The 23,632-nt window shown below is 43.9% G+C and overlaps 3 protein-coding genes across 3 annotated transcripts; all 3 read right to left on the bottom strand.

Annotated features, from left to right (window-relative positions):
- Window positions 1–11,055: 11,055 nt before the first annotated feature.
- LOC100894002 lies at window positions 11,056–12,052 on the bottom strand. Its single transcript, XM_003726842.2, has 2 exons — window positions 11,486–12,052; window positions 11,056–11,232 (listed from the first exon to the last, which is right to left on the bottom strand). Exons 1-2 carry the CDS (start codon window positions 12,050–12,052, stop codon window positions 11,056–11,058), a joined length of 744 nt encoding a protein of 247 aa, XP_003726890.1.
- Window positions 12,053–12,194: 142 nt separating this feature from the next.
- LOC115929472 lies at window positions 12,195–13,921 on the bottom strand. The gene is made up of 3 exons (XM_030998456.1): window positions 13,892–13,921; window positions 12,882–13,156; window positions 12,195–12,825 (listed from the first exon to the last, which is right to left on the bottom strand). The coding sequence occupies exons 1-3, from the start codon at window positions 13,919–13,921 to the stop codon at window positions 12,195–12,197; spliced, it is 936 nt and encodes a 311-aa protein (XP_030854316.1).
- Window positions 13,922–16,506: 2,585 nt separating this feature from the next.
- LOC105439213 lies at window positions 16,507–21,446 on the bottom strand. Its single transcript, XM_030998455.1, has 5 exons — window positions 21,325–21,446; window positions 20,495–20,619; window positions 19,612–19,882; window positions 18,659–18,903; window positions 16,507–17,869 (listed from the first exon to the last, which is right to left on the bottom strand). Exons 1-3 carry the CDS (start codon window positions 21,444–21,446, stop codon window positions 19,623–19,625), a joined length of 507 nt encoding a protein of 168 aa, XP_030854315.1. The 3' UTR covers window positions 16,507–17,869; window positions 18,659–18,903; window positions 19,612–19,622.
- Window positions 21,447–23,632: the final 2,186 nt, after the last annotated feature.

Genomic DNA, 23,632 nt, shown 5'->3' with positions numbered 1-23,632 from the left:
GAGGGGGAAGAGGGGGGGGGGGGCTATTACTTAATCTGAAACCCATAATAGCAGTATATAAAGTGTATTATTTATATTAAGTGTAATTATAGTGTAATGGGCAAAGAGAGAGAGAGAGGGAGAGAGAGAGAGAGAGAGAGAGAGAGAGGAGGGGCATCTCTTGATTTGAATATGATGTGTAATAAACATGAAAATCTTACATACAAAAGTCTCAACTACATAAAGATGGTTGTTCCTCTCAATATGTTGTTCAGTGTTCAAAAAAGAAAAGAGTAGGTTAATTAAACCCTGTCTTAACTGGAAAATAAAGTCACGGTGACGTCTGGACGTTGTCCGGATGACATTCACCCCCTTCCAATTAAGATGCGTCAATCGGGGTAACGTCCGGACAATAACGAGGTAAATCTCACCCTAGTCGAGCCAGGGTGATATCGAGGTGTCGTCCGGACGTTGTCCGGACGACATCCTGATAAACGGCCTATTAAGACGCTCGCGGAACTCTACCCGGGTAATTTACGTCATTACCGTGAAAAAATGTATACATGTACATAGCGCGTGTCAGCTGGATCGTGATAAGACAGGTGCGGTTGTTATGGTAACCTACCCAGGTGAGGTTTTTGCGGATGGCTGATTAAGACGGTGTCCAAAAGCTCATCCACAAATCGCTTGGGTGAGATGAAAAAATTCTGTTAAAACGGGGCTTAAGACACAAATTGTACAATTAATAGAACATGAGAATAGAGCTCGCTGTGAATTTGCTGGAATGTACTATTAACAAAAAATATTCAAATGAGTAAATCAAGATTCAAAATCATGAAGACTAATGTAATATAATTAAAACATTAGACATTTTCTTATGTCTACTTCTTAATGTCTTAAATGGATAATGGGAATAATTTTTGAAAATAAATCGGACATGGAATATCCACAAAAGTAAAGCAATTTCAGAAATAAGAACTACACAAGGTTATAGAGGGAGGTAATGGGGACACACTGTATTTCCTGAAATTCAATTTACATCTCCTGGGCTTTTCCACGTGTTGGTTATCAATAGATCATGTTTCTTACAGAACTGAACAAGTCGATCCCCCGTTCATTACGATGGCTAGCTAGTCCATATTGTCCAACAATCTTTCCATCCTTACCTTTTACGACTTTAGCATTCCAATCACCTATCACGATAACAATTTCTGTTGATTTACAATGCTTTAACATTTCATCTATTTGATCGTAATATTTTTCTACTTGTTCATCAATGTAATCACTGGTTGGGGCATACACTTGAATTACTGCTAGGTTAAATGGTTTAGCTTTTAGCTTCATTAACATCATTCTCTCATTTAATGTCCAATAACCTAGAATGTGTTTCTCTGGATTTTTCTTGATTAACATTCCAACACCATGTTGGTGTTTTTCTACTCCAGAGTATATGATGGTGTAATCATCTCTCTTCACGCATCCATTATCATTCAGTCCACCTAGTTTCCGCAATACCTATAATATCTAGTTTCATCCTATTAGCCTCCTGAATCTAATTTCCCTAACGTCCTAACATTCCATGTCGCAATGCAGTCGCTTTCCTCTTGTTTTCAGGGACAGAGCATCACAACCTAATCTTTCCGAAGGCTTTGAACTAGGTAGGTCATTACAATGTACCTTATTTGCAAAAGGCAGCAACTCTTCCCGAAGGCTATTTACAGCAGGACTAATTGTTTGGGGACCAGTCAGGCTTGCATCTCGTTTTTCTTTCTGTTTGTACTTATATTCATGATGTTGCAGACAATGGTAATATATACATGTACATGGTGAGGTAACAAACTCTTCCATGGTAGCTGGCCGTTGGCTCCATGTGAGCTCATCCGCCCTTAGGTTCTATATGTTATAGATCTATAGGATGGCTACACACCCTATGTTAATTGGGTGATGGTTCAGTTGAGCTGTCACGAGCATGGAGAGAATGGCATGATGACACATAGCAAGCACCCTAAACTACGAACTAGCCCTACCGGAAAAAAAAAAAAAAAAGCCTGATCTTGCTGCACCGTTCTCCAGCAATTTAAGGTACAAGACCAGCTAGAACATCACTCACAGGTGCTCTAGTAAGACAGGTTATACCCTACTTACTATAGTTACAGCTAGCCCATGTATCATCCAACCTGATCTCCCATAACTCTCAAGGCATCTACAACTATCCATCACCCTGCAGGTCGCTGGCTGTACTGTCTACGGCACACAGTAGCAATTGTGAGACAAGAAGTACTCAAAATTGGCCAGACTTATATTCACTCAATTAATTGTTGCTATTCACTCCATGAATTGTTGCTATATTCACTCCAATAATTACTGCTAAACAACCCATTAGTTGTTGCTATTCACTCCTTTAATTGTTGCTATTCAACCCATTTTGGGGTACATTATTCAAACAAGCACAACTAGACTTGATAAGTCATAAAATTATAGACTAACAGAGACTAACAGAACTAGTTAAATCAGAACTGATTTTATTATTTACTATATAAATTTATATACCTCACTTAAGAAATCCAGCCATCTGATTGGTTGAAATTGCAGACGTGATTTTAGCCATTCCCGTAAAGAAACAAAAAATGCCAAACCTATGTAATAGTCCTAGAGTAAAATCCCGGCAAAATTCCAGTTACCGGCAAAATAATAAAATCTTGCTGAAATACCCATTGGTTTTTACGTGTTAAAATGTTTTTTGAGTGAGCGCGGATATCATACATTGTGTGTGTGCGAATTGATCGCTAAATTTTTAGACTTTTTAATAAGACGACCGGCGGAATCAATTGTACTACTACTATAATAATAATAATAATAATAGCTTGATCTTAAAGCGCTTTTCAGGACCGAAGGCCCTAGCGCTTTAGATTCTGCTGACAGCTAGAACACCAAAAATTCTGTAAAATTCTCCAGAAAAATATTCAAAGATTTGGTCTAGATTTAGATCAAGGCTACCTGCAATTTATCAACACAGACCTTGATAACGTAAACAAACTTCCAAATTCGGAGCTGGACAACGTAGGCCCAGTCCATCCAAAAATTATAGAATGGTGCTTATAGACGGAAGAACGGTTCTTCATACATGAAGAAGTCAATGTTAGCTATAAGATTCGGACTTCAGCGTAATTTCCTCAATTCTAACAATGTCAACATCATAAGCAAGAAGATTTTTCCAATTCGACAAGAGTTTTTAAGTATTTTTCAGCAATGCTTAAACACAAAGGAAAGGGAGTTGTGACTCACAAAACAGCTATCTCAGCAAAAGACATGGACAAAATCCAAGGTTCGCTTGATTTGGATGATCCTGTAGGTCTTCAGGACAAGGTATTTATTGATGTTATGACACCCGACAGCTTTGAAATTTGTGTGGAATTAGGGGGAAAATGCTACATAGATCTAGACTAGTCCAACTCTCAAAGATACACTCACAAAAACAACCATGCAGATAAACTAGAGAAAAGCCAAGGTGCATGGTGTCATAAGTTGACTCTTTTTTCAGTATATAAAGGTAATAATGACTGCTTTAATATTCAAGACATATACATACGCTCTCTGGGAGGTTACATTGTGCTATTACCCTTGGCACGCCTCGGGCAATAGCACGATTGTAACCTCCCCTTGAGCGTATAAAAACAACTATGTCTCTCAAAGCAGTCATTATTACTATACTATGTATCTACCTATTATTCCTTAGTCCTCCAGACAAAGCAGTCATCGAAATAAAAAAAAGTCACAATTGTGCATACCCCACCCCAAGACCCTGCTATACCACCAAAGTATATGAAGGTGTAATCATCTCTCTTCACGCATCCATTATCAGTCCACCTAGTTTCCACAATACCTATAATATCTAGTTTCATCCTAGCTCCTGATGAGGTTATCTAATTTCCCTGCCTTATACAACGTCCTAACATTCCATGTCGCAATGCACAGTCGCTTTCCTCTTGTTTTCAGGGACAGAGCATCACAACCTAATCTTCCCGAAGGCTCTGAACTAGGTTGGTCATTATAATGTACCTTATTTGCAAAAGGCAGCAACTCTTCCCGAAGGCTATTTACAGCAGGACTAATTGTTTGGGGACCAGTCAGGCTGGCATCTCGTTTTTCTTTCTGTTTGTACTTATTCATGATGTTGCAGACAATGGTAATATACATGTACATGGTGAGGTACCAAACTCTTCCATGGTAGCTGGCCGTTGGCTCCAGCGCTCAAAATACACGGGGGCGATGGGCGATTCGCCCCCGTGACCTTCGTAATTGCCCCTGTCAGGTTGCTCACGGGGGCGATTGCAAAATTAAAAATCGCCCCCGTGGAATTATAAAATAAAGATTATGTTTGTTGATATTATTTTAACACAATATTGAGTATCAATTTTCAAACCTTAAACCAATGAAATGGAACTTAGATGCCGCTTTCTCTCCCATCTATAATGTATTACCGATACAAACAACGTACAGAAGCTCGCAGTGCAGCTAGTGCGGCCGTCAGCAGTGTGCACGCTGACGCCCAATATCTGGTGGAGCTGGATCGCGCAAGGCCTGAAACGGTAGAAGTTTTTCGTTGTAAAAGGTGTGTATCCTCTGAAATCTGGGAATTTAAAAAACCAGCAAATAATGTAACTCGACCAGTAAATCAATATTGAGAAGAAGACCAAAGATGTTGCAGGGGCGGATCTACGGGTTAGGGGGTTTAACCCCCCCCCCCCCTTGGCTGCCAAGTGAAAATGTGATGGGCATAGAAAAATGTTATCATGTGTCCAGACCTACACAGTATTAGTAGATGTCAGTAGATGCCAGGAAAACATCACTAACGGGAGTTAAATATAGCACCAAAAAATCGCCTCGCCGCTTTGCGGCTCGTGAACGATGCTCCGCATGTTAGTAGATGCCAGGAAACACCACTTAGGGGGGTTCAAAATAGCAACAACAGAAATTGCCTCGCGGCTCGTGGACGATGCTCCACATCGTATTTGGGTTACCCCCCACCCTTAGCAAAAAGCTAGATCCGCCCCTGTGTTTTGGAAGGATATGGTAAAGACTAAAAGTAAAAAATAATGTAAATAAGGTTGCTCCGAATAATGAGGAGGAATTATATGTGCAGAAAAGGAAGACATAGAGAGAATGTCATCACGGGGATAAAATTCAATAACAGCTATGTAACATGTAAATTTCTAAGAGGGAAAATGCCGACTTAAATAAATGATAATGATAAAATACAAAGAAATTTTGGAGTTTCATGGGAACCAATTCAATGGAAATTTGTATTAAAATAAGAGCCCCCGTGAGAAGGCTCACGGGGGCTCTTTTTTTTTGGAGGAGCCCCCGTGGACAAAAAAATCATTTGAGCCCTGGTTGGCTCCATGTGAGCTCATCCGCCCTTAAGTTCTATATGTTATAGATCTATAGGATGGCTACACACCTTATGTTATTCGGGTGATGATGGTTCATTTGAGCTGTCACGAGCATGAAGAAAATGGCATGATGACACATAGCAAGCACCCTAAACTACGAACTAGCCCTACCAGAAAGAAAAAAAAGAAGAAAAAAAAGCCTGATCTTGCTGCACCGTTCTCCAGCAATTTAAGGTACAAGACCAGCTAGAACATCATTCACAGGTGCTCTAGAAAGACAGGTTATACCCTACTTACTAGTTACAGCTAGTCCATGTATCATCCAACTTGATCTCCCATAACTCTCAAGGCATCTACAACTATCCATCACCCTGCACGTCGCTGGCTGTACTGTCTACGGTATTACAGTAGCGATTGTGAGACAAGAAGTACTAAAAATTGGCCAGACCAATTTATATGGTAAATAATAAAATCAGTTCTGATTCAACTAATTTACCATAATAAATCATATGTATCTACCTATTATTGCTTAGACCAACACAGATGAAAGCGGGGGGCATGTCCCAAACAAAAGTTAGCGGGGGACCGGGCAAGACACTCCTCACTCGCAGGAATGTCTTCAGAGTTGTAGAGTTGTTGTAGTCGAGTGGATACGTTGCCGGACTGTCGGTCAAAAGGTCCGTGGTTCGAGTCCCACCGCCGCACTAATGTACTTTGGCAAGACATTGATCTACATTTGCCACACTCCACCCAGGTGAAGTAAATGGGTACCTGTTAGGAATTTCTTCCTTGAAATGCTAGAGCGCCGTATGGCAGCCTTGCTAAAGCCAGGGTAATAATCGGGAGCGCCAGGAGGGTCATATCTGACTGACATGAGCGCTATACAAGAACCCATTATTATATTATTATAACATGAAACGAAGGTGTTAGGTGAAAGCCAGAAGGCAGCCTTCATCATTTCATGAAGCACTACCCCATGGAAAGGAGCCCAGGAGGTACCAACACCCTTGGTATCATGCGCACGAGGACGCACACCATCCGAGAGAACTTCAGGACCCGCCGTTTGAACCGCCTCAACAAACCATCTAGAGATAGATTCCTTCGAGGCAGATGAGACGGGCTCTCGCGTGATAAGAAACGGCTGAACGCTATCAAGGAAAACCAAAACCCCAGAAGGGAAAGGAGAAACCGATCCACCTACCGACTCCTCTCACGGAGTAGCAAGGGTAGTGGACGGTTGGAGTCTAGCCACCAACAAACGGGCAAAGACCCCCAAAAAGACTAACAACAGCACAGAGCTTCTCAGAAGCCGAGCTTAGCAAGACGGGTCCTGAAACAAAAAGGGAACTGGAAAACCAAAAAAGTGCAACTGATTCCAGTCAAGACACCCCTAGGGCAGGGGCACAGCCCCCACCAGCTCCTTGGGTGGCCTATGGACTTCACAGTTGAAGTCAAATTGGAAACTTGACATCCGAAAGCAAACGCTTCCTAACCTTACGCCGAAACGTTGGGTGATGAAGCCTGCTCAAAGGCCTTAAAGCTGGTAGGTTAAGCTACAGGACTAGCATGGTCATCACTACCACGCTACACCACACCTTAGGCTGAGAAGCTTGGTGCTAGAAGCCACCGTGTGACTGGGGGCTCTCTGTAACGGGGGCAACTCAACTGAGAACCCGAGGCATATCCGAAGAAAACCTAAAGACTACAGTCAAACCGATGGACTGGGGGCACCAACCCCCAAAGATGGGGTAGGGTGCCGATAGTAGCTGCCCCTGGCGGAGTACTAATAGCAGCAGGAGCTGGAGGCTTAACCCCAAACAAGGGCTGACGGCACATGATGGCAAGCCAACAGCAGCACTAGGCAATCCGGAGAAGCAACACCCGACAATCAAAAATCAAACCCAAACCCGAATCAGGTGTGACCAGGGCCGGCTCAAATGCCAGCCGAAGCACGAGCAAGGATAGAGGATCAAACCTCTGCCTGAAACCGTGGCGCCTGTCGGTCTACTGACAAGTTCAGGAGGCGAAACATTAACTCCCATAAACATGGTGACAACTTTGACGCCAAAGAACTCAGAGAATACATCTGAAACCAAGTACGGTGTGAACAGGTCTAGTTCAAAGCCAGCCAGGACACGGGCAGATATAGGCGCCAAGCCACCGCCTAAACGAGGTGATAAATTTGACCCCAAACTTTGGCGTCTGCCGGAACAACTGGTAGCCCGAGCGTAAAAAATTATAAAACCCCAAAACAAAGCCACCTGAGCGGATACAGAAACGGCTGACTGAACCGTTTGACACCAAACCCTGGCCGTCAGATTACCACTTTACCTCCTCAGCTTCATGGCTGGTGGGACCACTGAAAGACTAAGCGAGCGGGTAGCCTTAGTGCTCCACGGCGGTGAATGGAACCACCTCGCTTGAGAAACCGGGTCACTCCTGAACATAATGTTGGTTGTGAAACCATGGTCACCTCCGCGCCTGCGGCACAGATTGATGCAAACAACTACGCACAGTCTGCGAGGCCTGCGCCTCCGACAAAGCTGGCCTTTCCGGACAAGTCAGCACGGCTTGTAGCCATCTTTGTATTCACGGCGACAGCTCTATAAAAACTGAAAACCACTCATGGTGGATGGACATAGCCCGACACGGACTAGACCCGGTGGAACAGTAGCCATTTGTGAAAAAGTCCAGAAGCTCCGTCTGAGCAGTACCAGAAAAGGCTGACATTGGCGAAGATTTCTCCTTTGCCTTCTTAGCTCCTGTCCCAGCCGAAACTTGGTTGGACGAGCTGCTTATTAGGAGTCTCTATATTCAGTGTAATTGAATCTCTAGTCCACGGCGTACTGGCGCTGGGGCGCAGCCCGCTGGCTGGCCCGGATGCAGTACCGCCGGCAACTTACTACAGGGCAAAGCTCCAGTCACAGCAGGCAAAAAAAAACCCGGTGCGGGGAGCAAACTGTCTCGAGCATGTACTCAAGACGCCCTTACCAACCCCCATTGATAGTGAGGCGGTAACGACAGCCGTAACTGGGGGGAGAAAATTGAATCCCAAGCAACTCGTTTCTACGAGTAAGAAGCGGAGGGGCTCGAGGCCCTGTTCACATCGGCCGTAAAGTTAAGATTAGGCTCTAGTGCCGCCATGTAGCTCGCTTCGCCACCTGTATCTAGAGGTAAGAAGCAGAAGAGCTTGAAGCCCTGTTCACACTGCCCGTAATGCTAAAGTTTAAGCTCTAGTACAGCAGTGTAGCTCGCTTCGTCCCCCGTATCTAGGGGTAAGAAGCAGAAGAGCTCGTCCACCCGAGCTTCGGCTGGGTCTGGAAATAAGACGTGCTGTCAGGCGGGAAGATGACCCAGGTTTCACAACCGACTTTGTCGGGAGGGACCCTGTTTTCACTAGCGAGGTGCCTCTAATCACTGCTGTGAAGCGTTGTAGTGAGTCGGCGCGGGTCACACGGGCCGTGAAGCTTGCTTCATCCCCCGTATTTAGGGGGAGAGAAGCGGTGGAGCTCGTGGCCCCTGTTACATCGCCCGTAAGCTAGAGCTAAGGCTCTAGCAAGGCCGTGAGGTTTGTTTCGTCTCCCGTTTCTACAATTAAGAAGCAGAAGGGCTCGTCCACCCAAGTGATTCAATTACACCGAATACAGAGACTCCTAATAATCGGCTTTCCCCCGCAGGGGTTACTTAGCCTGTTAGAGGCCCTGGGCTTCAAGTCCCCTGGCTCTGTTGCGATACAACAGCCGTGCAAAGCACGAGCGTGCACTCAAGCACAAAGGTTGACCTGTTTGATGCACCCGATTCATTTCGGCAGTATTCCTGCTTCCACATTTGAGGTGCCTGAAATCACCCAAGTGGAACGCAAAGGTCAAGAGCTCGCTGAGGCTCCTCACGAAGCATTGAAACGAGCAGGCAGCAGTCACACTGCCGTAAGCCTAAGCTTATTTAGGCCATGAAGTTTGATTCGTCCCCCGTTTCTACGGGTAAGAAGCGGAAGGGCTTGTCCACCCAAGTTTCGGCTGGGACAGGAGCTAAGAGGGCAAAGGAGAAATCTTCGCCAATGTCAGCCTTTTCTGGTACCGCTCAGGCGGAGCTTCTGGGCTTTTTCACAAATGGCTACTGTTCCACCGGGTCCAGTCCATGTCGGGCTATGTTCATCCACCATGAGTGGTTTTCAGTTTATATAGGGCTGTCGCCGTGAATACAAAGACAGCTACAAGCCGTGCCGACTTGTCCGGAAAGGCTCACTTTGTAGGAGGCGCAGGCCTCGCAGACTGTGCGTAGTTGTTTGCAAAAATCTGTCAGGCGCGGAGGTGACCCTGGTTTCACAACCAACATTATGTTCGGGAGTGACCCAGTTTCTCAAGCGAGGTGGTTCCATTCACCGCCGTGGGGCACCAAGGCTACCCACTCGCTAAGTCTTTCGGTGAAGCGGTACTGCCCTGGTCCCACCAGCCATGAAGCTGAGGAGGTGAAGTGGTAATCTGACGGCCAGGGTTTGGTGTCAAACGGTTCAGTCAGCCGTTTCTGTATCCGCTCAGGTGGCTTTGTTTTGGGGCTTTATAATTTTTTACGCTCGGGCTACCAGTTGTTCCGGCAGACGCCAAAGTTTGGGGTCAAATTTATCACCTCGTTTGGGCGGTGGCTTGGCGCCTATCTCTGCCCGTGCCCCGGCTGGCTTTGAACCAGACCCGTTCACACCGTATACTTGGTTTCAGATGTATTCTCTGAGTTCTTTGGCGTCAAAGTTGTCACCATGTTTATGGGAGTTAATGTTTCGCCTCTTGAACTTGTCAGTAGACCGATAGGCGCCACGGTTTCAGGCGGAGGTTTGATCCTCTATCCTTCCTCGCGATAAGGATGGCATTTGAGCCAGCCCCGGTCACACCTGACTCGGGTTCGGGTTTGATTTTTCATTCTTGGGTGTTGCTTCTCCGGATTGCCTGGTGCTGCTGTTGGCTTGCCATCATGTGCCGTCAGCCCTTGTTTGGGGTTAAGCCTCCAGCTCCTGCTGCTATTAGTACTCCGCCAGGGGCAGCTACTATCGGCCCCCTACCCCATCTTTGGGAGTTGGTGCCCCCAGTCCGTCGGTTTGACTGTAGTCTTTAGGTTTTCTTCAGATATGCCTCGGGTTCTCAGTTGAGTTGCCCCCGTTATAGAGAGCCCCCGGTCACACGGTGGCTTCTAGCACCAAGCTTCTCAGCCTAAGGTGTGGTGTAGCGTGGTAGTGATGACCATGCTAGTCCTGTAGCTTAACCTACCAGCTTTAGTAAGGCCTTTGAGCAGGCTTCATCACCCAACGTTTCGGCGTAAGGGTAGGAAGCGTTTGCTTTCGGATGTCAAGTTTCCGATTGTGACTTCAACTGTGAAGTCCATAGGCCACCCAAGGAGCTGGTGGGGGCTGCCCTAGGGGTGTCTTGACTGGAATCAGTTGCACTTTTTTGGTGTTCCAGTTCCCTTTTTGTTTCAGGACCCGTCTTGCTAAGCTCTGCTTCTGAGAAGCTCTGTGCTGTTGTTAGTCTTTTTGGGGGTCTTTGCCCGTTTGTTGGTGGCTAGACTCCCACCGTCCACTACCCTTGCTACTCCGTGAGAGGAGTCGGTAGGTGGATCGGTTTCTCTTTTCCCTTCTGGGGTTTTGGTTTTCCTTGATAGCGTTCAGACGTTTCTTATCACGCGAGAGCCCGTCTCATCTGCCTCGAAGGAATCTATCTCTAGATGGTTTGTTGAGGCGGTTCAAACGGCGGGTCCTGAAGTTCTCTCGGATGGTGTGCGTCCTCGTGCGCATGATACCAAGGGTGTTGGTACCTCCTGGGCTCCTTTCCATGGGGTAGTGCTTCATGAAATGATGAAGGCTGCCTTCTGGCTTTCACCTAACACCTTCGTTTCATGTTATAATAATATAATAATGGGTTCTTGTATAGCGCTCATGTCAGTCAGATATGACCCTCCTGGCGCTCCCGATTATTACCCTGGCTTTAGCAAGGCTGCCATACGGCGCTCTAGCATTTCAAGGAAGAAATTCCTACCAGGTACCCATTTACTTCACCTGGGTGGAGTGTGGCAAATGTAGATCAATGTCTTGCCAAAGTACATTAGTGCGGCGGCGGGACTCGAACCGTCTGAAGCTGGTTCTTGATCTTATGTCTTGGGTATTTGTTGATGGTAGTTAGGGCTGTGGTGACATGCTGGATTTCCTGGTCTAGATGGTCGGCATCGCTCAGTTGATGGGCTCGGCGGATGAGGGCGTTGGAGACCGATTGTAGTACGGATGGATGGTGAAAGGATCTGTAGTGAAGATATCTATCGGTGTGTGTGGGTTTCCTGTAGACTTGGTGAGCGGGTTTGCCGGATGACGATTTGGTAAAGAGGATGTCTAGGAAGGGGATGCTGTTGTTTTGCTTGGTCTCCATGGTGAATTTAATGCTCGGGTGATGCTGGTTGATGTGGGCGAGGAAGTGGTCCGAGTAACGTCCGCTATGTGGCCAACTGGCGAATGTGTCGTCGACATATCGGAGCCAGAGAGAAGGGCGTTGTGAGAGAGTCTGGAGTGCCGTTGTTTCGAAGTGCTCCATGAAGATGTTGGCTATAACCGGTGAAAGAGACGATCCCATGGCTGCACCTTGAAGTTGCTGGTAGTAATTGTCTCGCCATTTGAAGGAAGTTGAGTTGAGGCAGAAGTACATGAGGTCATGTTTTTCATCCAGTGTCAGGGGAGTTCTGTCGGAACATTGGTGAAGAGAGATGCAACATCGAAACTGGCAATGATGTCTTTATCGTGGTCTTGGAGAGAATGTTGATGAAATGCTTGGAGTTATTGATGTGGTGCTACGATTGTCCTATGAGTGGTTGGAGAATCGAGGTCAGGTGTTTGGCTGTGTCATAGCAAGGCGATCCTTGGGTTGAAATGATGGGGCAAAGTGGAATGGTAGGTTTGTGTATCTTCAGCTGGCCAAACAGGATGGGGCAGGTAGCTGAAGATGAGTGAAGTTTGAAGTAGAGTGGCTTGGATACGACTTCTGTTCTGTGAAGAGAGAGGAGTCCCTGGTTAAGTTTCCTTTCTGTTGCTAGTGCGTAGATCTTTGATAGCGGCTTGTTCTGGTTTGCTAATGTTGGGTTGTGGTGGCTTAGCTGTGGATAGGGATTGGGTGACTTGGAAACAGATTTTTTTTCAGCTGCGGTTCGGCTCAGGAATCTCAGTTTGGGTTCTACTTGTTGGATGACTTCTGAGAACGGGATCTTCTTGGGTGACACAGCGAAGTTGAGACCTAATAATACGACTTTGTGTTTGGTTTCCATGAGTGGATGGTTGCTGAGGTTGATAACGGTGTCCTTGGTGCCCGTTGATGTTGTCTGGTTGGTTGATTTCTGGCTGTTGGCTAGAAGTTTGTTGAATTTGACGATCTGCTTCTGTCGGGGTTGACTGGAAAGTTTTCCCAGCTGTAGAGGTGTTGAAGGCCTAGTATTTCCGAAGATCAGCCAGTTCCAGTCGAAGTTTAGATGTTAGAAGTTTACTTCTGATGTTTGGATGTCTTGCTCCATGGTATGGAGTTGATGGCGGTGTTGGAGATCCCCTCTCTGACAAGGGCTTGTCCTGCCTTGTGTATGATCAGTTTTGCCCGTCGAGTGCTGATTGAAGATTTGAGTAGTAGTCCGGTTGGGGTGATGCTTGAGTCACGGCAATGCTTGAGGAAGGTTAGGTAATTCTGGAGTTTGGCCTTTTTAACGTAGTTACGCTGCAGTTGCCGGGATGATACTTGGGTCGGCTCCCCGTAGAGCTGGGTTAGATGCTGCTTGTAAGTGATGTAGATATACAGTAGGCTTGCAGGTGCACCATGTGAGAGAGAGGGAGGATTGAGCAGTCCTGAAAAGGACTCTCGGTAATCTTTCTTGAGGGTGTGTAGTCCTAAAAAGAACTGTTGGTGTAGTCTTGAAAAATACTGTTGGTTATCTTGCTTAGCTTATAGTTCTAAGGGGAGTTATAGCGGTTGGAGAGGATGGGTGGTGGGAGTCGTTTCAAACAGGTCGACTATCCGTCATCAGGAGTGGAGAATAGCTGGCATGTCTGAGCTTAAGTCACCAGGGTGCGGACGTGGGAGAAATATACATGACCGTCATCGGGGAGGGGACATGGGTGGTCTGCTTATCCGTCTGCTTGTCCTTCGGGGCTGGAGTCTCCGGGGTGCGGACTTAGGGGAGTTTAGATTCCATGAGTGGGGTGTGCTGTCGGCGAGACGCTGTGTGTGTCCCACACTTTCGCATATATAATTAGGTATTTTCGCATATTTAAAGAGCTTTGACCTACATACTCCAAAGTTGAACTTAGGCTGTATTTTGATACCATGTACCTTCATATCAAATTCATTCAAATCCGCCAAACATTATTAAAATTATTGAACAGACACCAAATTTTCGAATAATTAGCTTTTCCCCCCGCATAATAAATGAGCTATGACCAGACCTCAAATCAATTTTTTGTCCACGGGGGCTCTTCCAAAAAAAAGAGCTCCTGTGAGTCTTCTCACGGGGGCCTTCTCCACTGAATTGGTACCCATGATACTCTTTGCTATTTCATCATTATCAGGGGCAGATCTAGCTTTTTGCTAAGGGGGGGTTGACCCAATGACGCTGCGGAGGATCGTCCATAAAGCGGCGCGGCGATTTTTGTTGTTTCTATTTTGAACCTCGGTATTAAAGTGATCTTTCCCTGGCATATACTAACTCAATAGGGATCATAAAGAGCAGCAGTGCATGATAATGTCTTTTTAAATCAAGTAACAGTTTTAAGGGGGGGTGGGTTGATCCAATGACGATGCGGATACTGTCTGGGTCTGGACACATGATGGCGTTTTTCCATGCACATCACATTTTCACTTGCGACCCAAGGGGGGGGGAGGTGTACCCCCCCCCCCCAGATCCGCCACTTATTAACATTTATTTAAGTCAGCATTTCCCTTTTACAACTTTACAAGTTAAATAGGGGTTACTGTCGACTTTCATCCCGAGATGACATTCTCTCCGTTTCGTCCTTTTCTGCACATTCCCCCTTATTGGCCTTATCATTTAAAGCAACCTTATTACATTTTTTCTTTAGCCTTTACTTTATCCTTACACAACATCTTTGGTCTTCCTCTCCTTCTCAATATTGATTTACTGGTCGAAGTTCATTATTAGCTGGACTTTTGGAATCACCAGATTTCAGAGGATTCACGCTTTTCACAACGAAAAACTTCTCCCTGTTTCGGTCCTTGCGCGATCGCCTCTAGCTCCAGCAGATATGTGGCGGCAGCGAGCACACCTGCCGGTACTACCGCAGTGCGGTATAGCCGCTGCTGATGGTCGCACTGTACTGCGAGCTTCTGTTTTTTGTACCGGTAATACAGTCATAGAGAATCTGACGTGGAGATGGGAAATATAGCGCCCTCTTGCGGTGAATAAGCTCACATTTGTTCACAACATGGCGGCCTCTTGACACCGAAAAAATATGAGCAAGAAATCTGGCACGCTAATCTAACTTCCATTTTATTGGTTGAAGGTTTATAAATACATATCAAGTTGAAACTCAATATTGTGTGAAAGTTATAACAGAAAAGATAATCTTTATTCTATAATACCACGGGGCGATTTTTAATTTTGCAATCGCCCCCGTGAGCACTCTGACGGAGGTGATTATGTAGCTCACAGGGGCGAATCGCCCATCACCCCTGTGTAATTTGAGCGCTGGCTATGACCTTTGACCTACTTACTCTGTATTTTGATACCATGTACCTTCATATCAAGTTTCATTGAAATCCGTTGAATATCACTAAAGTTATAGAGCGGAAACCAGATTTGGGTATTTTGCATATTTAATAAGCTATAACCTTTGACCTTTGATCTACATACTTTGAAATCAAGCTTAGGCTGTATTTTGATACCATGTACATTCATATCAAGTTTCATTGAAATCCGTTGAATATCACTAAAGTTATAGAGCGGAAACCAGATTTGGGTATTTTGCATATTTAATAAGCTATAACCTTTGACCTTTGATCTACATACTTTGAAATCAAACTTAGGCTGTATTTTGATACCATGTACATTCATATCAATTTTCATTGAAATCCATCAAATACAATTAAAAGTTATAGAGCGGAAACCAGATTTGGGTATTTTGCATATTTAATAAGCTATAACCTTTAACCCTTGATCTACATACTTTGAAATCAAATTTAGGCTGTATTTTGATACCATGAACCTTCATAACAGATTTCATTAAAATCCGCCAAACATTACTAAAGTCATTGAACGGAAATCAGATTTGTTACAAACGGACGGACAGCAGAGTTATTAGATCCCCTCCGAATTTTGTCAGCGAGGGGATGATAAAAGACTAAAATATACATGTAAGAGAAAGTAAAAAAGAGAAAAGGGGAGACAGATACAAGAAAAAAGAAAAGTAAAGACATTAACAAAAATACAAACAAATAGAAAGAGGAAAGATAGGTAGAAAAATAAAAGGAACTGCTTGTTTTCTTTTCAAAATTACAACCCTTTGCGATCTCCTCACAACCTTCTCAATCTCGATCACCCTTTCTTTCCTTTCCTTTTCTACTTCCATATGACCTAATTCTTGGTGTACAAACTACATAGTGTTACCGAAAGCCTTGAATTGTGAATGAAATACGATATTCCCCTATGGAAAGAAAGATTCAATACTCTTAGAAGATTTAAAGAGCTATTAGGAGAATTCTACAATATCGAGAACCATCCCTGCAGCAATGGAGAGAAGGGTAAATCAAAGAGAGCATTGGACAGGATAAACAGCTGCTAAACAATACTGAGAGTGATTAGGTATGACAAATTTGAAGTAGGGCCTACTGTAATAAAACATTAATTTGTATTAGTGGAGACTTGAGAAGAAAAGCAGAAAAAACTATACATTACATATTTTAAAGACATGTAGTAAAAGGAGTCCTATCCTACTAAAAGAAAAATCAAAACATCCCACAATAAAAGCAATTATATATGTTAAGATACAAACTGGAAAGATAAGAGAAGGAAAAAAATTGTACATTTCACAGAGAGTCTAACAAATCCTATTAGAGAACACACATGCGATTTACAGGGGCCGTATACCTGAAAATAGTGAACACAATGATTTTTTTTGTCTGATATAATGCTTAGTATGTCCTCTGGTAAATATGAATAATAAACTAAATTAATACAAAAATACCAGCCATTTTCAACTTCAAATGGACAACTCATTTGACCCCAGCCACATAAAGGTGTGAGGTGACTTAGATTTTTTTCTTCATATGTGATTTTGTGGTTCTTCTTTGAATTGGTAACATAAACATGTCAGGAATATGCACTCCTTTAAAAGATAGAATTGAGAATAATCCATGACAAATAGAGAAACAAAAGGGGATTTGCTTTATATGAGTAGAACCTATATATGCATAACATGGATATAATGTATACGAAAATAGGATTGAATAAAAGAAATTGCAAATGGGAGAAGATGAGATTTGAGTTGTTTCTTTTAAGGGACTGTAAAACTTTACCAAGAAATTTATGATCACTGATGCTTATAAACGATTATAGTGGTTCACTGGTTTCCCTTGTAACTCATCTCGACTTTGAACAGAACACACATACACTTTTAAACTTCATTTCTAAACCTTTTTTAATAAAAAGAATGTATACTATTCAATGTAATTATTTGTCCATTTTATTTTATTTTTCATTTTACTTCTCTTTTTAAATTTGATATTTTTTTAATTGTATTTCATCATTAGTTTGCAACCATTTTTGTAAGTTCATCATTAATTGTTGGCATCTTCTTTTCTTATTCTTTTGTGCATTCCACATGAAAGAATATTCATTCTGTCTACAAGTACCTTATCAGTACACATCCTATAATAGGCCAGTTTGTAATTGCAGTTTGAAAATTTGGTTTTAAAAAATGTGCAAACTGAGAAAAATACTGGTAACATGTTCAAACATTCATTTTATTTTATGCACCAGTATGATATTTCATAATACACAGGTAAAGTTTTGCATCTCTAAATGGAGATAAATGGCATTCATGTGACCCCTCCAGTTCTAGAATCCCAATTAGGCCTCTCCATGTTCAGATATAAATTTAGTGGATATTTGGTGCTAATTACAAACTGGGTAATTGGACAGCTCCTGCCAAGTCTAGCTCTTACAAGATACCCAACGAAATATCAGTACAACTGCTTTTACGAGATGGATGATTGCAAAACCCATAACTAAACTTACAAAAAAAAAGACAACTTCTGAACCCTTATAACAATATAACGTATATAGATTTTCGGCCGAATATTCACAAGTTCTCAATGTAGTAACCAACATGTCAAACCTAAGAGGTATACATGACTTCTACTAGGAGGTATTGGGTAAACTGATCTGGTGAGTAGGAATAAATTATCACAAGGTAGACATTGAAATACCTGCATACTTACGACGTGTGTGCGCGTCCCACGGTGAGGCCTGATCTGTGGAATAAAGAGGTTTAAAAAATGTTGTATTAGGCATCGCAACGGAAATATGATGGGCAGATAAAATCGTAAAAATAAAATAACACAAATTAAACAATTTTTTTATGTAAAGATTATACCAAGTTTATACATTCATTTCAAAATAGATTTATTTCTGAGTATGTCGACAAAATATTATGTTTTTCACCTTTCAGCCCTACATTTTACTGCATATCAAATTTTCGACGTAGAAGATACATAGAAATGGTATACACTCCAAAATGATGACAGGCGCGTACACAGGGGGGGGGGGGGGGGGTTGGGGGGGTTAAACCCCCCCCCCTCATTGGTATTTTTATGTGTGTAAATCCCCCCATCACCCCCACTTAACCCCTCCCCCCCCCCCCCTTTGGATTTTTTTTTTTTTTTTTTTTATTAAAAAAAAAAAAAAAAAAAAATTCCCATGGCTGACCTAAAAAGTGACCTTACCCCCCCCCCCCAACGGAGCCAAATGTCAAATTTTCAAATTTCGAGACCCTCCCCCGAAAAAGAGTGTCCTCTTACCCTCCCCCCCCCCCCTCGATTATTCAGCGGCTGGCTGAGTCGTTGCGAAATTTTCGGCCCGATTTATAAATGTTAAAACCCCCCCCCCTTGAAAAAATCCTGCGTCCGCGCCTGGATGAGGACATGTGCAAACAAAAAACAAAGATGAAGACTCCCTATGTTTTGGCATGTACTGCTATAATGCTATTAAAAACTAATACTATTTCAAACATATGAAGCCAAAATAATGATCAGTAGACATACCTTCTTGGAAATATCTACAGGCGGTCAAAGAAAGGGAATGGCCTCCGGCGTCTACCTCGACTGACCACACCCAGTCTTTCTTGACCACGATAGTGCAGCGGGTCTGGTTTTGAGTGACCATGCACTACCCGTCTCGGCTTCCTCCCTACTACTCCTATAGCAAGGCGTTTACGTCCCGAGAACCTCAGCAGTGTTCGACCCAGTATCCCCCCTCGGTCTCCCCCCTGCTGCTTCTGCGAATCAGTCTGTAGGAAAGGAGAATGAAGTGAGTTTACAAAATCATTCATACTAAAAGGGGAAGGTCCACCCTTGTATTAAGTTGAATGTAATAAAAGCATGAAAATAAAAATATGAAAGTTACAAATTTTAAACCTGTCATCAGTGAAACATATGTGACATCATGTGAGCTCATCTCCAATTTGCTCTGTAGGATACAGACAATTTCATAAATTTTAATTTTCTTATATATTGATGACGGAATAGATACGTATCATACAGGGGTTGCTTAAAACCATACTTGCAATGATAATACTAAGGGTGTTATTGATTGAAACATAAATTGATTGCACCTTTAAAAATTCATCACTTAATATCATGGTGGGCTTCCCCTTTAATTTCATTATGAGCAAGATGGTTCTGTTTCAAACTTTTTAAAAATAAATTTTAAAAAATTATGTTTTCAGATAAATTAATTTTGAAAACCCCTATATCATTGTGACAAATAACGGTCAGACTATTTAGAAACCTTGGAGGATCTCAGTTCATTTTGACTCGCCGATCATTAAAAGTTGCTGCTATGTTGTAAAGTTTTGGCACATTGTCAAGTCCTTAATTAAAAATTGTGTTTGGTACATATATATTTAGATTGCTCATCTGTTTAGTTATTTTTTGTTATGGGGGTGGGAATTGTTAGAATACTAAAAATAGGAAAGCATAGAAATAAATTAACTTACCCAGGCTATTATCACACATTGCCTCGCCTCGCGGCAATCCGGGCCGACCTCCGCAGGTTCTGGTTTGCCCGATTGGCGGCACGACGTTGCTCTCTCTCAGCGGCGAGTTGAACAGCGGCGGCAGCTGCGATCTCTCGCTCTACCAGACGCGGTGACCTTCGTCTCGGGTGGAGTTGCTCACGCTCCTCCGCCCTCCTACGCTGTTCATCCTGCTGTTGGCGATTAGCAGGAACGACCTCCGCACGACCGTTCTCGCGATGCAACTTGTTGACTGTATAAACCAAACGAAAACATAAATGGGGACATGCTACATGCATGGCATTTCACAGATCACATTCAAATAGATGATTCTCCATTAATACTTTAGTATACCCCCTGTAAATGCACCAACGTACACAATCAATGATACAGCTGTAGGGTTGGACGGACCGCGTTTGTGTTCCCAAAATCTCTGGTAAAGGGGTAGGCTACTTTTCACGCAACAAATTAAGTAAGGCCTGTACATACACAAAAATCCGGCCCGTATTAATTGACTTTACACACCCTGGAGATAGGTGGTGCTTTCAAAGGGAGGGAACGTGCATATATACGCCTATCCTAAATAACACTGAGAGGAGGGGGAGGGGGTGGGGGAGGGGGTGGGGGAGGGGGTGGGGGAGGGGGAGGCGGGGGACAGTGTAATTAGTTTCAAAATATTTTCATCATGAATCAATATTTACTCTTCCATTTTTACTATTTTTACCAATGGCAATGCGGCCCTCCCCTGGAAAATTCGGGATCTGCTAATGGTCTGGGCAAATACATATATATAGTCTATGGTCCACAAGATGCCATTTTAAAATGTAAGTTAATTGTGAGAGATTTACTTTGAATAAATGCATACCGTGTTGCGTGCAGTAGAGTTCAACGGCGTTTTCGTCTAGCGAGTGACGTCCACGCCGGCTGCAACGTCGACCATTCCCATGAAGCCCGATATGTGCAGAGCACAGCTGGACCTCGGCTGGCTGTCTGTAAAAAAGTAAAAATAAAACAGGACATAGACTATTACTACTAGTCTACAACTAGATTGCCAATAATAGAATGCGAATATTAAGTGCATATGTTGCAATTTAAACACATTCGATAGAGTTATTACAAAGAATGACCCTAAATTAAATCACTTTCAACTCATGCACTGAAGGGTCGATCCTGCGTGTATTAAGCAATTGATGGTTGGTAAATTCATTTTTAATGTAGTGATATGAATACAGGTGTTGTACACATATGCAAATATGCACATAGGGTCTACATGTTTCCACTGCTTTCTTGAGTGTGTGTATGCAAATATGCACATATCCACTGCACCTTGTGGAAGCCATGACCTAAACAATAGTAAACACTTCCATGAGCATGCATGGGCAATCAGGCTTGAATATATGAATAAATGTACATGGACAGTGTATGCAGGAAAGGGATGTTGGTATGTTAGGAGAGGGACACATGTTTTAGGGCTCTGAGAAAGGAGGTACGGATATAGGGAGAAGACTCCATGTTGGATTTTTAAGGTGTGTCCCTAGCTTGCAGGACCTAGACGATTCAGTTGATTGATATTGAGAGAGACAGAAAAGAGTTAAGTCTGAACCAATAAAGATGGAACCAAATGGAACCAAATTGAATCCTGCGTCCTTATTGCTTGGCTCGTTACATTAATTTAGAAAATAACTCTGTACATACTGTCGGTGCTGCCAGCATTCTTCGACTTCATCAACAGGCAGGGGTGCCTTCCTCCTACAACGCCTACCCTCCTGGGTATTCATCACACAGTTCCCGGTGAACTTGTTGCCATAAAAGACCATTATTACACAAGTGAAATAACAGTGGTTTAAGCAAGCTAATCGAAGACGAACGAAGCAAAAGCTAAGTAAATATCTCAAAACGACTTGTCTAGGACAGAATCTAGCAGAGAATGGCAAATTTCTCGCTTCTCATCTAACACGAAACCTATTGTCATCGCGCGCGCGGTCTCTTTGAATGCATGTTAAATTGAAATACATCACGTGATTCGAGCAGACGAACGAATCACATTTAACATTTTCAGTGCATTCACTCATGCAAAGCATGGACCTATTACAGATGGACATTCATCGTTTTCTTAACGAACTCATTGTGATTGTCTCCGTCAATCGGGGGCGGATCAAGGCAGCCCCCGGCAGGGGAGGGGTCCAATTCGTGAGAAAATATTTAGAGGCGAAAATTTGAAATTCGATCAGTTTGGGGGGGGGGGGGGGGGGGCAGTGAGCACTAATTTTTATTTTTGGCCCTCGAAAATCGCACCCCCCCCCACCCTCGAGCGTGCAGGGGGGGGGGGGGATCTCCAAAAAAAGGTAAAATGAACGTGTTTCTACATGTTTTTTGTAAATCCAGGGGCCCCGGCCCCCCTGGATCCGCCACTGTTAATCAACTATACAATGATGAAATGATACTATGATTACCATAGTCTCTTTGGTTTCGGAGAGGGCAGTAGTTTTTTGACATATTTAGTTCCATCAAAAGTCTACGGGTTATTTTCTCCCAACCATTTACTATATGAAGTTAAAAAATAGGTTGGGTAGATCAAGGGCCGGGCGCCAGGTTATTTTGTTATGGGGCGAATGGGCGCGCGCCACTCAGAGTGGTGTCTGAGGGGAAGGTACTGGGTAGGGTTGTAGTTGATGAAGGATGGTAGTAGAGGTAGGATAGAAGAAAGGGTAGGGTAGTGGTAGGCGTAGGATGGAAGAATGGGTAGGGTTGTAGTTATAACGAAGGATGGTAGTAGAGGTAGGATAGAAGAAAGGGTAGGGTGGTGGTAGGCGTAGGATGGTAGTAGAGGAAGGATTAAAGAATGGATAGGGTGGTGGTAGGCGTAGGGTGGAAGAATGGGTAGGTTTGTAGTTGACGAAGGATGGTAGTAGAGGTAGGATAGAAAAAAGAGTAGGGTGGTGGTAGGCGTAGGATGGTAGTAGAGGAAGGATTAAAGAATGGATAGGGTGGTGGTAGGCGTAGGGTGGAAGAATGGGTAGGTTTGTAGTTGACGAAGGATGGTAGTAGATGTAGGATAGAAAAAAGAGTAGGGTGGTGGTAGGCGTAGGATGGTAGTAGAGGTAAGATTGAAGAATGGGTAGGGAGGGGGTAGGGTTGGGTAGACGTAGGATGGGTCGGGGTACACGTAGGATGGAAGAATGGGTAGGGTTGTAGTTGATGAAGGATGGAAGTAGAGGTAGGATAGAAGAAAGGGTAGGGTGGTGGTAGGCGTAGGGTGGAAGAATGGGTAGGTTTGTAGTTGACGAAGGATGGTAGTAGATGTAGGATAGAAAAAAGAGTAGGGTGGTGGTAGGCGTAGGATGGTAGTAGAGGTAAGATTGAAGAATGGGTAGGGAGGGGGTAGGGTTGGGTAGACGTAGGATGGGTCGGGGTACACGTAGGATGGAAGAATGGGTAGGGTTGTAGTTGATGAAGGATGGAAGTAGAGGTAGGATAGAAGAAAGGGTAGGGGGTGGTAGGCGTAGGATGGAAGAATGGGTAGGGTTGTAGTTGACGAAGGATGGTAGTAGAGGTAGGATAGAAGAAAGGGTAGGTTGGGGGTAGACGTAGGATGGAAGAAAGGGTAGGGTTGTAGTTGACGAAGGATGGTAGTAGAGGTAGGATAGACGAAGGGTAGGGTGGTGGTAGGCGTAGGATGGAAGTAGAGGTAGGATTGAAGAAAGGGTTGGGTGGTGGTAGGCGTAGGATGGTAGAGGTAGGATTGAAGAATGGGTAGGGTGGTGGTAGGCGTAGGACGGTAGAGGAAGGACTAACGAATGGGTAGGGTGGTGGTAGGCGTTGGATGGAAGAATGGTTGGGTTGTAGTTGATGAAGGATGGTAGTAGAGGTAGGATAGAAGAAAGGATAGAAGAAAGGGTAGGGTGCGCGGGATAGAGGTAGGGAGGGTGTAGGGGTAGGATGGTAGTAGGGGGAGGATAGTGTTAGAGGGAAGAAAGTGGTAGAGGTAGGATTTTCATGATCG

The sequence above is a fragment of the Strongylocentrotus purpuratus genome, unplaced genomic scaffold (assembly GCF_000002235.5).
Source record: "Strongylocentrotus purpuratus isolate Spur 01 unplaced genomic scaffold, Spur_5.0 spur5_scaffold_5, whole genome shotgun sequence".
Classification (NCBI taxonomy): Eukaryota; Metazoa; Echinodermata; class Echinoidea; order Camarodonta; family Strongylocentrotidae; genus Strongylocentrotus; species Strongylocentrotus purpuratus.
This window is presented reverse-complemented; position numbering and strand designations above follow the sequence as displayed.